This window comes from Schistocerca serialis, chromosome 3 (assembly GCF_023864345.2).
Source record: "Schistocerca serialis cubense isolate TAMUIC-IGC-003099 chromosome 3, iqSchSeri2.2, whole genome shotgun sequence".
Taxonomy (NCBI): Eukaryota; Metazoa; Arthropoda; class Insecta; order Orthoptera; family Acrididae; genus Schistocerca; species Schistocerca serialis.
The window spans coordinates 287580737-287596895 of record NC_064640.1 but is presented as its reverse complement, the minus strand read 5'-3'; the positions used below and the strand labels follow the sequence as shown (position 1 = coordinate 287596895).

General features: G+C 44.7%; 1 protein-coding gene across 1 annotated transcript in view; it reads left to right on the top strand.

Moving 5' to 3' along the window:
- LOC126471590 (ETS-related transcription factor Elf-1-like) overlaps positions 1 to 16159 on the top strand; it is a 163277-nt gene that overhangs the window by 92432 nt on the left and 54686 nt on the right. Inside the window, exon 2 of the mRNA XM_050099826.1 lies at positions 15890 to 16149. Coding sequence (XP_049955783.1) covers positions 15890 to 16149 — 260 coding nt within the window. The remainder of the gene's footprint in view (positions 1 to 15889; positions 16150 to 16159) is intronic.

The window sequence follows — 16159 nt, the reverse complement described above, 5'->3', positions numbered from 1 at the left end:
GAATACATTTCACATAAATTTTCTCAGCATGTTATAGTCTTAGGTGGAGATTTCAATTTACTATACACTGGAATACTCAGATGTTTAGGACGGGTGGTAGGGACAGAGCATCGAGTGACATTATACTGAGTGCACTATCTGAAAATTACATCGAGCAATTAAACAGAAAACCAACTCGTGGAGATAACATCTTGGACCTACTGATAACAAACAGACCCGAACTTTTCGACTCTTTAAGTGCAGAACAGGGAATCAGTGATCATAAGGCGGTTGCAGCATCCCTGAATATGGAAGTTAATAGGAATATAAAAAAAGGGACGAAGGTTTATCTGTTTAGCAAGAGTAATAGAAGGCAGATTTCAGACTACCTAACAGATCAAAACGAAAATTTCTGTTCCGACACTGACAGTATCGAGTGTTTATGGAAAAAGTTCAAGGCAATCGTACAATGCGTTTTAGACAGGTACGTGCCGAGTAAAACTGTGAGGGACGGGAAAAACCCACCGTAGTTCAACAACAAAGTTAGGAAACTACTGCGAAAGCAAAGAGAGCTTCACTCCAAGTGTAACCGCAGCCAAAACCTCTCAGACAAACAGAAGCTAAACGATGTCAAAGTTAGCGTAAGGAGGGCTATGCGTGAAGCGTTCACTGAATTCGAAAGTAAAATTCTATGTACCGACTTGACAGAAAATCCTAGGAAGTTCTGGTCTTACGTTAAATCAGTAAGTGGCTCGAAACAGCATATCCAGACACTCCGGGATGATGATGGCATTGAAACAGAGGATGACACGCGTAAAGCTGAAATACTAAACACCTTTTTCCAAAGCTGATTCACAGAGGAAGACCGCACTGCAGTTCCTTCTCTAAATCATCGCACAAACGAAAAAATGGCTGACATCGAAATAAGTGTCCAAGGAATAGAAAAACAACTGGAATCACTCAACAGAGGAAAGTCCACTGGACCTGACGGGATATCAATTCCATCCTACACAGTGTACGCGAAAGAACTTGCCCCTATTCTAACAGCCGTGTACCGCAAATCTCTAGAGAAACGGAAGGCTCCAAATGATTGGAAAAGAGCAGAGGTAGTCCCAGTCTTCAAGAAGGGTCGTCGAGCAGATGCGCAAAACTATAGACCTATGTCTCTGACGTCGATCTGTTGTAGAATTTTAGAACATGTTTTTTGCTCGCGTATCATGTCGTTTTTGGAAACCCAGAATCTACTCTATAGAAACAGCGATCGTGTGAGACCCAAATCGCTTTATTTGTTCATGAGACCCATAAAATATTAAATACAGGCTCCCAGGTAGGTGCTATTTTCCTTGACTTCCGGAAGACGTTCGATACAGTTCCGCACTGTCGCCTGATAAACAAAGTAAGAGCCTACGGAATATCAGACCAGCTGTGTGGCTGGATTGAAGAGTTTTTAGCAAACAGAACACAGAATGTTGTTATCAATGGAGAGACGTCTACAGAAGTTAAAGTAACCTCTGGCGTGCCACAGGGGAGTGTTATGGGACCATTGCTTTTCACAATATATATAAATGACTTAGTAGATAGTGCCGGAAGTTCCATGCATCTTTTCGTGGATGATGCTGTAGTATACAGAGAAGTTGCAGCATTAGAAAATTGTAGCTAAATGCAGGAAGATCTGCAGCGGATATGCACTTTGTGCAGGGAGTGGCAACTGACTCTTAACATAGATAAATGTAATGTATTGCGAATACATAGAAAGAAGGGTCCTTTATTGTATGATTATACGATAGCGGAACAAACAATGGTAGCAGTTACTTCTGTAAAATATCTGGGAGTATGCGTGCGGAACGCTTTGAAGTGGAATGATCATATAAAATTAATTGTTGGTAAGGCGGGTGCCAGGTTGAGATTCATTGGGAGAGTCCTTAGAAAATGTAGTCCATCAACAAAGGAGGCGGCTTACAAAATACTCGTTCGACCTATACTTGAGTATTGCTCATCAGTGTGGGATCCGTACCAGATCGGGTTGACGGAGGAGATAGAGAAGATCCAAAGAAGAGCGGCGCGTTTCGTCACAGGGTTATTTGGTAACCGTGATAGCGTTACGGAGATGTTTAGCAAACTCAAGTGGCAGACTCTGCAAGAGAGGCGCTCTGCATCGCGGTGTAGCTTGCTCGCCAGGCTTCAAGAGGATGCGTTTCTGGATGAGGTATCGAATATATTGCTTCCCCCTACTTATACCTCCCGAGGAGATCACGAATGTAAAATTAGAGAGATTCGAGCGCGCACGGAGGCTTTCAGACAGTCGTTCTTCCCGCGAACCATACGCGACTGGAACAGAAAAGGTAGGTAATGACAGTGGCACGTAAAGTGCCCTCCGCCACACACCGTTGGGTGGCTTGCGGAGTATAAATGTAGATGTAGATGTAGCTGTAGACAACTGACTTGGCGCGTTAAGTGGCTCAATTATTTAGCAGACCTGTCCAAGCTCAGTCTAGAATTTTTCTGCCAAGTGGCCGGCTCATTGTGTTTTGCGAACTCCGTATAGATGCGTTAAGTCTCTTGCAAGACCGCTCGAAGGTATATGTCGACGATATGTTACACCCTAATCTTTCTCCGTTCGGCGGTGTTCGTGACGCTCATCGATATTGAAAGTCTGCTCTACCAGTCTATGAGCTGCTCTGTCCAGTGTCCGCGATGAATCTTGAACTACTCTTTAATGATATTTGCTTCAGCCTTAATGTACTGCAGAAACCTGCTCGAGTAAATCTTCCTTAATACATTTGAGAGGCCCGGTAGCATGCCGATGGGCCAGTAGCTACCTGCCAAGCAACGACTTTTACCGACCTAGGGAATGGCCAATATCTCAACTTATTTCCATACCACTGACTAGTGAGTAGAATCGTAGACCTTGCGGAAATCGTTTGTAACTAGCTGCTTTAGAAGATGGTTCATGATGCTAGTTATTTTGTAACAAAGACGATCTTGAATTATTCTGCTGTGACAGATTGCATCTTGGTCTCAGAACTATCTCGTCAGTCGGTTGATATTGTAATTAAGAAGCAGCATGTAGTATGAAGATGTAAGCGAGACCTTCTGCTATGTACAATACAACCGCGTTGACGTGGCAGTCATGTTTTCTGTTGCTGAATTAGTACATGTTTCCTTGATGATTATTCACCTCTGCAACCTGTGTGATTGTGATTCATTGGGATGTAGCTGTGTCGAATCATTCAATACCAAGCCTCTCCGCAGTGCCTCATGGACTGGGAGCATTTTACACTGTTGATGGTAATTCGTCCGCCGGATGGGGAGGCTGAGCTCGGCTGCCACCAATTACCTCTATATTACGTACATTGCCACGCATCTGCTGGGTGAATAGTATTTGACTACGCAAGGCGCTAGTCTGCTCCATTGTAAGGCTACAGTTGGCTCCATTATAGCATTCACGTCTATATGAACAGAACTGCATCTCTCTAACTAGCAAAGAACGTGCCACTTACTGCATAGAGTTCAGCGTTGACTGTCATTCAGCAGAGACTTTTCTGCTCTATAATTTCACTCAGTTTTCGAAGGAACAGTATTATCCTGGACGTGTAAAGTGAGAATAATTCTTATTCCATTTATACTGGAGGCGTCGTAGTTCTGAGTCCATGCTAAATTATGTCTAAATTAGTTCAAAGGTAGGAGGAAGGCAATAAGACGCCACCTCAATTAAGGACTATGCCTAGTGAAACACTGCGGTATTCAAATAGCTCTTTGGGATGAGGAGAGACTTATTTTAGTATACAGTGACACAACGTGGATATTAAATTGACACAGGAAATATTACTGAACGAATACGGTAACTGAAATGGATGATGATGTGGAAACGCTCATCTAGTTATTCTGATTTAAGTTTTCGGTAATTTTTCTATGTCATTTCGGCCAATCACCGTCACGTTTCTTCAACAAAGTTAAAAACGATTTCTTCTCCCTCTTTATTGCATGTGATGTAGTGCACTGTGGCGTACGTCCAAAATGTTAAACGTTATTGTTGTTGTTGTTGTTGTTGTTGTTGTTGTGTTATTCAGTCCGAAGTCTGAAAACTAGTTTGATGCAACTCTACACGCTAGTTCATCCTGTGGAATCTTCTTCATTTCAGCATAATTTATACAACTTACACATAATTAACCCTCCTTACTACAGTCAAGCTTTCCGTATACAACTTTTACCTCATACACTTACCTCCATTACGAAACCGACAATTCCTTGTTGCCTCAGGATGCGTCCTATTAAATGATCCCTTCTTCTAATCAAGTTGTGCCACACCTTTCTTTTCTTCCCAGATAGATTCAATGTGTCTTCGTTAATTATCCACTCTACCCATCTAATCTTCATTATCCTTCTGTCGCACCTCTTTCAAAAACTTCTATTCTATTCTTATCCGAACTGTCTATATTTCTCGTTTCACATCCAGAAAAGGCTCCACTCCATTCTTAAAACTTAGATCTATGTTTGATGATAAATAGTTTATCTTCTTTGGAAACGATTTTCCTGTTGTTACCAGTCTGTATTTCATACGACGAGAAGGAAAAATAACAGGAAAACGTGGGCAAAGGATACAGAATGCAAGGGGATGCCGCCTGGTTACGTTTTGAACAGAGCACAATTTAATCATTCCTAAGACATGGGTTGAAAGAAGGCTGTATACAAGGAAGAGACCTGAAGACACCAGAAGGCTTCAGATGGATTACAGTCCTTTTCTCTGCAGTTTCCCCTGACTACATGTATGTCACATATAGTGTGCACATCTCTTGGTCCATATCCTCTTTTTCCATCTCTACCGATCATCTCTTCACCTTCCCATCTGGCCATCCCCTCCACCTCCCTCTCAGTCCATCTTCTCTTCCCTCCTCTCTTTCTGCCCATCTCCTCCACTCCTTCTCTCCCTGTACATCTCCTCCTCCCCCTCTTCTCTGTACATACACTCCTACAGCCTCTCTCCCTACACACCTATCTCCTTGTCCATCCTCTTCTCTCTCATTTCTCTCTCCATCTCCTACTCTATCCATCTCAGTCTTCCCACAGGCATGCCCATCCCCATGTGTAGCCCCTGAAAAGAGGTTGATAAGACAGGCTGGTACTACTCCCACAACATGCCTCTTGTGCAGCACTTCAAACCCTTTTTTTTTCATTATGTATAGGTTGCCAAGCAAGGTAGGCTGATAAAGGAGGTTGATACTACTCCATTATAACATGCCTGTTGCGCTAGGCAGCCTACATGTTAGGGTTTGGAAAACGTTTCTTACACCTGACATGTATACTGTCCTGAAAAGCAAGTCAACAAGGCAAGTCGCAAGTCGATACTATTACCAAACAACATACCTGTTGTGCAGGGTAGCCTACACAGCATGGGTTAAGAAACACACAAACACACATGTCTGTATCTCTGTAAATATTAGAGTTAGAGTATTACAACTCCCAATGCGTATGTTGGTCCTCTTTGGGCAAGGAGATTGTGTGGCAGATTTGGCCCACTCTACTCCAGGGACCTGGGAGTAGTTCTTTTGAAACAAGATTTTAAACTGCAAAACAGTTCCATGTGCAGATGTGGACTCTAACTATAATTTATTGGTTTCGAAATGCAGATCTAAACTAAAGAAATTGCAAAAAGGTAGGAAATTAAGGAGATGAGGCTTGACAGATTGAAATAACCACTGACTGTGGACAGCCTCAAAGGGAGAATCATGCAATTATTGACTCAAAGAGGGGAAAGGAATACAGTAGATGACGATCAAGTACCTTTGAGAGACGAAATAATGAAGGAAACTGAGAATCAAATAGGAATAAATTGAGGTTCAGTAAAAATACTTGGGTAACACACGAGATATTTAATGTAATTGATGAACAACGAAAGTGTAAAAATGGAACAATGAAGCAGTCAAAGAAGAATACAGACATCTAAAACATGAAACTGACAGAAATTTCAAAATTCCAATGCAGGGATGGCTGGAGGAGAAATGCAATGCTCGAGAGGAATGCATGACTAGGAGGAGGTCGATGTCAACTTTAAGAAAATTAAAGAAGCCTTTGGAGGAAGGAGAAATACCGTTATAAATATAGAGAGCTTAGACTGCAAGCCTGTACTAAGCAAAGAAGGGAGACTGAGAGATGGAAAGAATATATAGAAGGGCAATACAAGGAAAACAGACCTGAAGACAATATTATACACTCCTGGAATTGGAAAAAAGAACACATTGACACCGGTGTGTCAGACCCACCATACTTGCTCCGGACACTGCGAAATGGCTGTACAAGCAATGATCAAACGCACGGCACAGCGGACACACCAGGAACCGCGGTGTTGGCCGTCGAATGGCGCTAGCTGCGCAGCATTTGTGCACCGCCGCCGTCAGTGTCAGCCAGTTTGCCGTGGCATACGGAGCTCCATCGCAGTCTTTAACACTGGTAGCATGCCGCGACAGCGTGGACGTGAACCGTATGTGCACTTGACGGACTTTGAGCGAGGGCGTATAGTGGGCATGCGGGAGGCCGGGTGGACGTACCGCCGAATTGCTCAACACGTGGGGCGTGAGGTCTCCACAGTACATCGATGTTGTCGCCAGTGGTCGGCGGAAGGTGCACGTGCCCGTCGACCTGGGACCGGACCGCAGCGACGCACGGATGCACGCCAAGACCGTAGGATCCTACGCAGTGCCGTAGGGGACCGCACCGCCACTTCCCAGCAAATTAGGGACACTGTTGCTCCTGGGGTATCGGCGAGGACCATTCGCAACCGTCTCCATGAAGCTGGGCTACGGTCCCGCACACCGTTAGGCCGTCTTCCGCTCACGCCCCAACATCGTGCAGCCCGCCTCCAGTGGTGTCGCGACAGGCGTGAATGGAGGGACGAATGGAGACGTGTCGTCTTCAGCGATGAGAGTCGCTTCTGCCTTGGTGCCAATGATGGTCGTATGCGTGTTTGGCGCCGTGCAGGTGAGCGCCACAATCAGGACTGCATACGACCGAGGCACACAGGGCCAACACCCGGCATCATGGTGTGGGGAGCGATCTCCTACACTGGCCGTACACCACTGGTGATCGTCGAGGGGACACTGAATAGTGCACGGTACATCCAAACCGTCATCGAACCCATCGTTCTACCATTCCTAGACCGGCAAAGGAACTTGCTGTTCCAACAGGACAATGCACTTCCGCATGTATCCCGTGCCACCCAACGTGCTCTAGAAGGTGTAAGTCAACTACCCTGGCCAGCAAGATCTCCGGATCTGTCCCCCATTGAGCATGTTTGGGACTGGATGAAGCGTCGTCTCACGCGGTCTGCACGTCCAGCACGAACTCTGGTCCAACTGAGGCGCCAGGTGGAAATGGCATGGCAAGCCGTTCCACAGGACTACATCCAGCATCTCTACGATCGTCTCCATGGGAGAATAGCAGCCTGCATTGCTGCGAAAGGTGGATATACACTGTACTAGTGCCGACATTGTGCATGCTCTGTTGCCTGTGTCTATGTGCCTGTGGTTCTGTCAGTGTGATCATGTGATGTATCTGACCCCAGGAATGTGTCAATAAAGTTTCCCCTTCCTGGGACAATGAATTCACGGTGTTCTTATTTCAATTTCCAGAAGTGTAGAAAGGGAACAAAAAGTACTTAAACATGGCACTGTAATTCTGTCAGAGACCAGAAAATCATTTGAAAAAAGAACGGAATGAAAAAAGATATTATACATGAACATCAGCAAAAGCAAAACAAGGGTAATGCATTGCAATCTAACGAAATCAGGAGATGCTGGGGTAATTAGATTAGGAAATTAGACACTAGAAGTAGAAAGGATAAAATATGCAAACTGGCAAAACAAAGTAAAGTATTTCTGAAAGAAAAAAAATTGTTAACATCGAATATACACTACTGGCCATTAAAATTGCTACACCACGAAGAAGACGTGCTACGGACGCGAAATTTAACCGATAGGAAGAAGATGCTGTGATATGCAAATGATTAGCTTTCCAGAGCATTCACACAAGGCTGGCGCCGGTGGCGACACTTACAACGTACTGACATGAGGAAAGTTTCCAACCGGTTTCTCACACACAAACAGCAGTTGACCGGCTTTGCCAGGTGAGACGTTGTGATGCCTCGTGTAAGGAGGAGAAATACGTACCATCACGTTTCCGACTTTGATAAAGGTCGGATTGTAGCCTATCGCGATTGCGGTTTATCGTATCGCGACATTGCTGCTCGCGTTGGTCGAGATCCAACGACTGTTAGCAGAATATGGAACAGGTGGGTTCAGGAGGGTAATACGGAACGCCGTGCTGGATCCCAACGGCCTCATACCAATACCAGTCGAGATGACAGGGTTCTTATCCGCATCGCTGTAACGGATCGTGCAGCCATGTCTCGATCCCTGAGTCAACAGATGGGGACGTTTGCACGAACAGTTCGACGACGTTTGCAGCAGTATGGACTATCAGCTCGGAGTCCATGGCTGCGGTTACCCTTGACGCTGCGTCACAGACAGGAGCGCTTGCGATGGTGTACTCAACGACGAACCTGAGTACACGAATGGCAAAACGTCATTTTTTCGGATGAATCCAGGTTCTGTTTACAGCATCATGATGGTCGCATCCGTGTTTGGCGAAATCGCTGTGAACGCACATTAGAAACATGTATTCGTCATCGCCACACTGGCGTATCACCTGGCGTGATGGTATGCGGTGACATTGGTTACACGTCTCGGTCACCTCTTGTTAGCATTGACGGCACTTTGAACAGTGGACGACCCGTGGCTCCATCCTTCATTCCATCCCTGCGAAACCGTACATTTCAGCAGGATAATGCAAGACCGCATGTTACAGGTCCTGTACGGGCCTTTCTGGATACAGCAAATGTTCGACTGCTGCCCTGGCCAGCACATTCTCCAGATCTCTCACCAATTGAAAACGTCTGGTCAATGGTGGCCGAGCAACTGGCTCGCCACAATACGCCAGTCACCACTCTTGATGAACTGTGGTATCGTGTTGAAGCTGCATGGGCAGCTGTACCTGTACACGCCATCCAAGCTCTGTTTGAATCAATGCCCATGCGTACCAAGGCCGTTATTACGGCCAGAGGTGGTTTTTCTGGGTACTGATTTCTCAGGATCTATGCACCCAAATAGCGTGAAAATGTAATCACATGTCAGTTCTAGTATAATATATTTGTCCAATGAATACCCGTTTATCATCTGCATTTCTTCTTGGTGAATCAATTTTAATGGCCAGTAGTGTAAATTTAAATGTTAGGTAGTGTTTTCTGTAGGTCGACAATAAGGAGTTAAGACAAGAACAGAGGCTTTTAAAATGTGGTACTACAGGAGAATACTATAAATTAGACGAGCAGATCGGATAACAAATGATGAGGAACTGAATCACTTTAGGGAAAAAAGAAACATATGACCCAACTTGACTAATAGAAAGTTCAGATGGTTCAAATGACTCTAAGCACTATGGGACTTAACATCTGAGGTCATCAGTCCCCTAGACTTAGAACTACTTAAACCTAACTAACCTAAGGACATCACACACATCCATGCCCGAGGCAGGATTCGAACCTGCGACCGTAGTGGTCGCGCGGTTCCAGACTGTAGCGCCTAGAACCGCTCGGCCACCCCGGCCGGCAACTAACCTAAGGACATCCACACATCCATGCCCGAGGCAGGATTCGAACCGGCGACCGTAGCAGCAGCGCGGCTCCGGACTGAAGCGCCTAGAACCGCTCGGTCACAGCGGCCGGCTAATAGAAGGGATCGATTGATAAGAGACACCCTAAAACATCAAGGAATCGTTAATTTGGTGCTGGAGGGAAAAGTGGGAGAAAGGTGGAGGTAAGGGCGCTTAAAATTGTGGAGGGAAACCAAGACATGACTAGCGACTACAGCAGGCATGTTCAAATTGAAGTTGACTACAGTAGTTTTTCAGAAATGAACAGACTGTCGTAGGATAGACCATCGTGGAGAGCTGAATCAAACCACATGAAACGTAAGATCCGCCCAGCGTATAAATATTCAACCAACGTACGGGAACACAACCAGGTGACGTCCTCGACAACCATCGATATTACGACATATCTTTTTCAAGGCAGGAATCCACTCCCGCGGGACTGCTACGGTCGCAGTTTCGAATCCTGCCTCGGGCATGGATGTGTGTGATGTCCTTAGGTTAGTTAGGTTTAAGTAGTTCTAAGTTCTAGGGGACTGATGACCATCGATGTTAAGTCCCATAGTGCTCAGAGCCATTTGAACCATTTGAATCCAATCGCCACCGAGGGTATAAACTTCCCTGTAAAGTGCTACGTCGTGTTCACCTGTCGAAATATTGACAGTTATCGAAGACGTCACCCGTCTGCATTCCCCTAAGTTGTTTGTGCATCAAACGAGTTTCCGTCCTGACGAACCAACAACCAAATCTAAAGTAGTCATTCTGGTATTCGTCTGAATACATTATTCTAGGTAATATTACATTTCGATCTGCAAACCCTAGCTTTAATTTGCCTGCCCTCAGAGTCAGAGGCATTTAATTGTGATGATTAATGATATAATAGTAAACTTATTATTAAACTGAATGTAGTAACTGTATTTTGTGGACCGTACCAGATGTACCCACGGCGTCTCTGCTACGCGAGAGATTTTACAGGGCCCTGCCATTGTGTGACAACGCCGCCTCAATGCTATGTAACCTGGACCTATATTATATGCAACGTCTGTTATATAGACTGTTATGTATACTAATCAGCGAGAACGTTATGACCACCGACATATTATAGATATAAGCCCATCCAGGCGATAGCAGCGTCATCTGGCGAGGAATGACTGCTAGTTAGACACACACACCAGTGAGCGTGCTATCCGTGTGTAGAATGGGGATGGCACGCGATCTATCTGAGTTTAACCGTGGCAGATTGTGATGGTACGGAGGCTCGGCACGAGCATTTCGGAACCTGCACGACTTGTCGGGTGTTCAATGAGTGCTCTGGTGAGTGTTTCAAACACGTGGCGAAACCAAGATGAAACCACATTCAGACGTCGTGGGGTTGGGCGCCTACCCCTCATTAGAGATATCGGACTTCGTAGGCTGGGCAGACTGGTAAAACAGGACAATTGGCATCCGCAGCCGACGACCAATACACATACCTACGTTAAAACCACGACATCGGTAACTTCGACTGAAGTAGGTACGTGACCATCGGCACTGGACGTTAGCGCAAGGGCAGAGCAGTGCATGGTCTGATGAATATTAACAACTCCTTCATCATGGCGATGGGAGGGCGCGAATCCGTATACTTCCGGGGGAACAGCTCGTTGACACCTGTACAGCGGGACGAAGACAAGCTGGTGGCGGCTCCATTATGCTCTGGGGAGCATTCACGTGGGCGTCCGTGGGTCCTGCGGAGCTCGTACAAGGCACCATGACGGCCAAGGAGTATCACACACTTGTTGCAGACCACGTACACCCCTTCGTGACGATCGTGTTTCCCGACTGTAGTGGCATTCTTCAAAAATACAATGCGCCGTGACGCAAGATCAGGAGCGTGATGGAGTGGTTCGAGGAACACAGTGACGAGTTCGAATTGATGTGCTGGCACCCAACTCACCAGATGTGAACCTGATCCAACATATCTGTGATGTGATTGCACATTTTGTCAGAGATCATGGGCCCCTCCCCGGAATTTACGGAAATCACATGACTTGTGTATGCAGATGTGGTGCTAACTCCCTCCAGCGACCTCCCAAGGTGTCATTGCTTCCAGGCCACAACGCTTCGCTGCTGTTATCCGCGCCAAAGGTGAACATACCGGCTATTAGGTAGGTGGTCATAATGTTCTGTCTGATCAGTGTATTATTAATCAAATGTCGTCGTTGGTACCGGATGAATTTATAACTCAATTACATGAAATATCCCACTAGTGATGTCAGTGCTTGGATCGCTGTGAGAGCACAGCTGCTGCAGTTCATTTAAGTTCCCTTTGGTTAATTCTAAATAGTTCACAAAATTTATAACAGGGAGAAGTTCCCTGACTCTAGGCAGTCACTTTGTCGCGTGATGGCTGTTTAAAAAACCTATCATCTGAAGACGCATCTCTATTGATGCAAAACCGGTAGTGACTTTTCAGTAACAGTATTTTAACGATCACTGCGGAACAATTTATTTGTCATGTGCAACAGTAAGTGGTTAAGACTGCTGAATGCTGGCGTACACATAGCAGAGCTGATCCCTCTCTCGACTGAACTTACAGAGCAAAGTGGTGCAGTGTTAAAGCACTGGATTCCCATTCTGTAGAACAGTGGTCAAATCCCAGTCAGACCTCCCGAATTCAGGTTTTCGGTGATCCCCCTAAACGACTAGAGGCAAATGCCAGTGTGCTCCTTAGAAAGATCACGCTCGACTACCTTCGCCATCCGTAACCAATCCGATCTATACTGAAGTGACAAAAATCATTGGATATCTCGTTTTATCGTGTCTTACTTCCTTTTTCCCGGCGTAGAGAAGTTGTTCGACGTGGTGCGGTCTCAAAAAGTCGTTGGTAGTCCTCTGCAGAAATATTGAGCCATGCTATCTCTACAGCCATGCATAATTGTAAAAGTGTTGTCGATGTAGGACGTTGTGCACGTACTGACCTCTCGATTATGTCCCACAAATGTTCTATTGGATTCATGTTGGGCAATCTGGGTGGCCAAATCATTCGCTCGAGTTGTCCATAATGTTCTGCCATGGCGCATTATCACCCATAAAAATTCCGTCGTTATTTGGGAGCATGAAGTACTTGAATAGCGGCAAATCGTCTCTAGGTAGCCGAACATAACGATTTACAGAAAATGATCGGTTCAGTTAAACTAGAGGACTGAGTCCATCCCGTGTAAACACAGCCCACACCATTACGGAGCCACCACCAGCTTGCACAGTGCCTTGTCAACAACTTGGCTCCATGCCTTCGTGGGGTCTGCGCCACATTCAGCGCTGTCATCAGCTCTTACCAACGGAAATCGGCACTCATTTAACCAGGCCACAGTTTTTCAGTTTTCTAGTGTCCAACCGATATGGTTACGATCCCAGCAGAGGCGCTGCAGGCGATGCCGTGTTGTTAGCAAAGGCACTCGCGTCGGTCCTTAACACGAAATTTCGCAGACTCTCCTAACGAATACGTTCGTCGTACTTTCCACATTGATACCTGAGGTTATTTCACGCACTGACAAATCTATGTAAACGCCGTTGCGCTCGGTCGTTAAGGCCGTCGGCCACTGCGTTGTCCGTGGGGAGAGGTAATGCCTGAAAGTTGGTATTCTCTGCACACTCTTGGCGCTGAGGACCTCGAGATACTGAAATCCGTAAAGATTTCCAAAATAGAATATCCTATGTGTGTAGCTCCAACTACCATTGCGCGTTCAGAGTCTGTAAGTTCCCGTCGTGCGGCCTTAATCAGCGGGAAATCTTTTCACATTAATCTCTCTCTCTCTCTCTCTCTATTCGATTAGTCGGTTCCGACTCTTCGTGACCCCATGAACCAAATCACGCCACTTTTTCCTGTCTTGCACTTTCTCCCGTAGACCTTCCAGGTTGGAACACATTGCTTCTGTGATGCCATCGATCCATCTCATCCTCTGACGTCCTCTTCTTCTAGTTCCTTCAATATTCCCCAGCATTAATGTTTTTTCCAGCGAGGCATGCCTTCGCATTGTGTGTCCAAAGTAGGTCAGCTTTTGTTTTAACATTAGACCTTCCAGGGAGAAATCTGGTTTAATTTGCTCCAATATTGATCAGTTGGTTCTCTTTGCAGTCCATGGAACTCTAAGAAGAACAATTCGAAGGAGTCAATTCTTCGCCGTTCAGCCTTTCTAATGGTCCAGGTCTCACATCCATACATCACAACTGGAAAGACCATAGCCCTCACAATACGGATCTTTGTTGCTAGTGTTATATTACATTAATCACCTGAGTACAAATGACAGCTTCGCCAATGCACCACCCGTTTATACCTTGTGTGGGCGATGCTTCTGCCATTTGTATATGTGCATATTGCTATTCCATCATTTATGTAACCTCAGTGTGTGCTCCGCCTCTGACGATTTCATTGTCGACGGAACATTTTTGTTTTACACATTATTCTCCGGTCTGTTACTTAAAAATAAACAGTATTATAGCAAAACTGAAATTATCTATGTTTAAGTGAGATTTTATTCGAAAATTGTTGATATTTAGCGTGAAAAAGAGGGCTGCTGTAATAAAAATGATAAAACAATACAGATTTACCACATAGCGCTAGAAAACGTAACTGCCGCAAAAAATGGTAAACTTAAAAAAGTACATATGATATACCACTTCAATCTTTCGCCGATCTTATATGAAACATGCTTCTGGTGTTGCTAAACAACTTACGCACTTATCAATAATAAGAGGAAACACTTGCCTTTGATCATGATGATAAACGTTCTGCTGAGTATAAAATGTAAACAATAATTATATTTATATTTATTTTTTATGTTTGTGCTTGTTAAACTGTACTTGCATCAGAAGTAATTGTTTTTGTTACATAAGAGATCAGAAGTTACGTGGTCAACTAATTTTTATTTCGTTGTTATTTGACATTGTCAGATGAGAAGATATGCGACCTGTTGTGTTAAAATATGTGGATAAAAAATCATAGGCCAAGATCGATAAAAAAAGGAATTGTCGCGATATCGTCCTGAGATTTTTATCCACATATTTTAATTTTTATTACTTATAAAATGCAATTTATATTTTTTAAGGTTATGAAATACACAATGGACTAATGCCGAACGATGTGCGGTTCTAATTATGCGCAAAACAAACAAACAAAGAACAAAGAGAAGTGATTGGCTCCCACTTTCTCTCTCACGCATTCATTTATGTTTCTTTCCCTCGCAATGCTACCAGTACTGCCGGTAAAGCTACCATTTACTACGTCATTTATGTGTTGTACTGAAACCACAGAACCGTAGTTTTAGTGAAGCGCTACTCTATATGTACCTAATTTATGATAAGAAATTCATTGTAGCCACATGTATCCTTCTTGATCCTTCAGTTTTTACAATTCTATAGCTACAGTGCTACTACAGTTGGTTCAGCATCAAAAGAAACGGAGCAAAGTTCATGCCAGTGTCAAATGCATATTGTTCAGGTTGCTCTTTATTCAATGAGAAGATGACACTGCGTGCTTCTATACTGTTATGTAGGCACTGGTAGGGTACACCAATAGTATATTACTGAACTTTCGTAGTATTTGTGGTTTTCCTTAGTTCTCTAGAAGATGTAAATGTACCGGGTGTTGAGTGTTACAGCATCAATCGGACATGGAGACAAACGTGACACTGTTCAACACCGCAATTACTCACTGATTATCTAAGCATTTCAGATCTCAAGATAGTTGAAGATGCCTTTTTCGTCTCAACCCTAGCCGTTCGGTAGCAGTACTTGATCCTTTTTCTCGACTGTGTGCCACGTTATTCACTTCGCGATATTGTTTATAGATTCATCTATGGGGTTCCTCCTTAGTGAGCATTCGTACAGCTGAGCACTCGCTTCATTTTGAAGAAATTTAGCGAAACTACTGAGAATTTAACTATGTGCAAGTATGCTGAGGTTCAGGCCATATTCTATTTGACTACTTTTCTATAGCTACAGTGTTACTACAGTTCGTTTAGCATCAAAAGAAACGGAGCAAAGTTCATGCCAGTGTCAAATGCACATTGTTCAGGTTGCTCTTTATTCAGTGAGAAGATCACACTGCGTGCTTTTGTACTGTTATGTAGGCACTGGTAGAGTACACCAATCGTATATTACTGAACTTTCGTAGTCTTTGTGGTTTCCCTTAGGTCTCTAGAAGATGTAAATGTACCGGGTTTGTGTGTTCCAGCATCAGTCTGGCATGGAGACAAACGTGACACTGTGGCAGTTCCTGCTGGAGTTGCTCATTAGCAACCAGTACACGAGCATCATAGCGTGGACTAATAACGATGGAGAATTCAAGCTGGTCAACGCGGAGGAGGTGGCGAGACTATGGGGACTGCGCAAGAACAAGACCAACATGAACTACGACAAGCTGAGCCGCGCTCTGCGCTACTATTACGACAAGAACATCATCAAGAAGGTGCTCGGCCAGAAGTTCGTCTACAGGTACGCACAG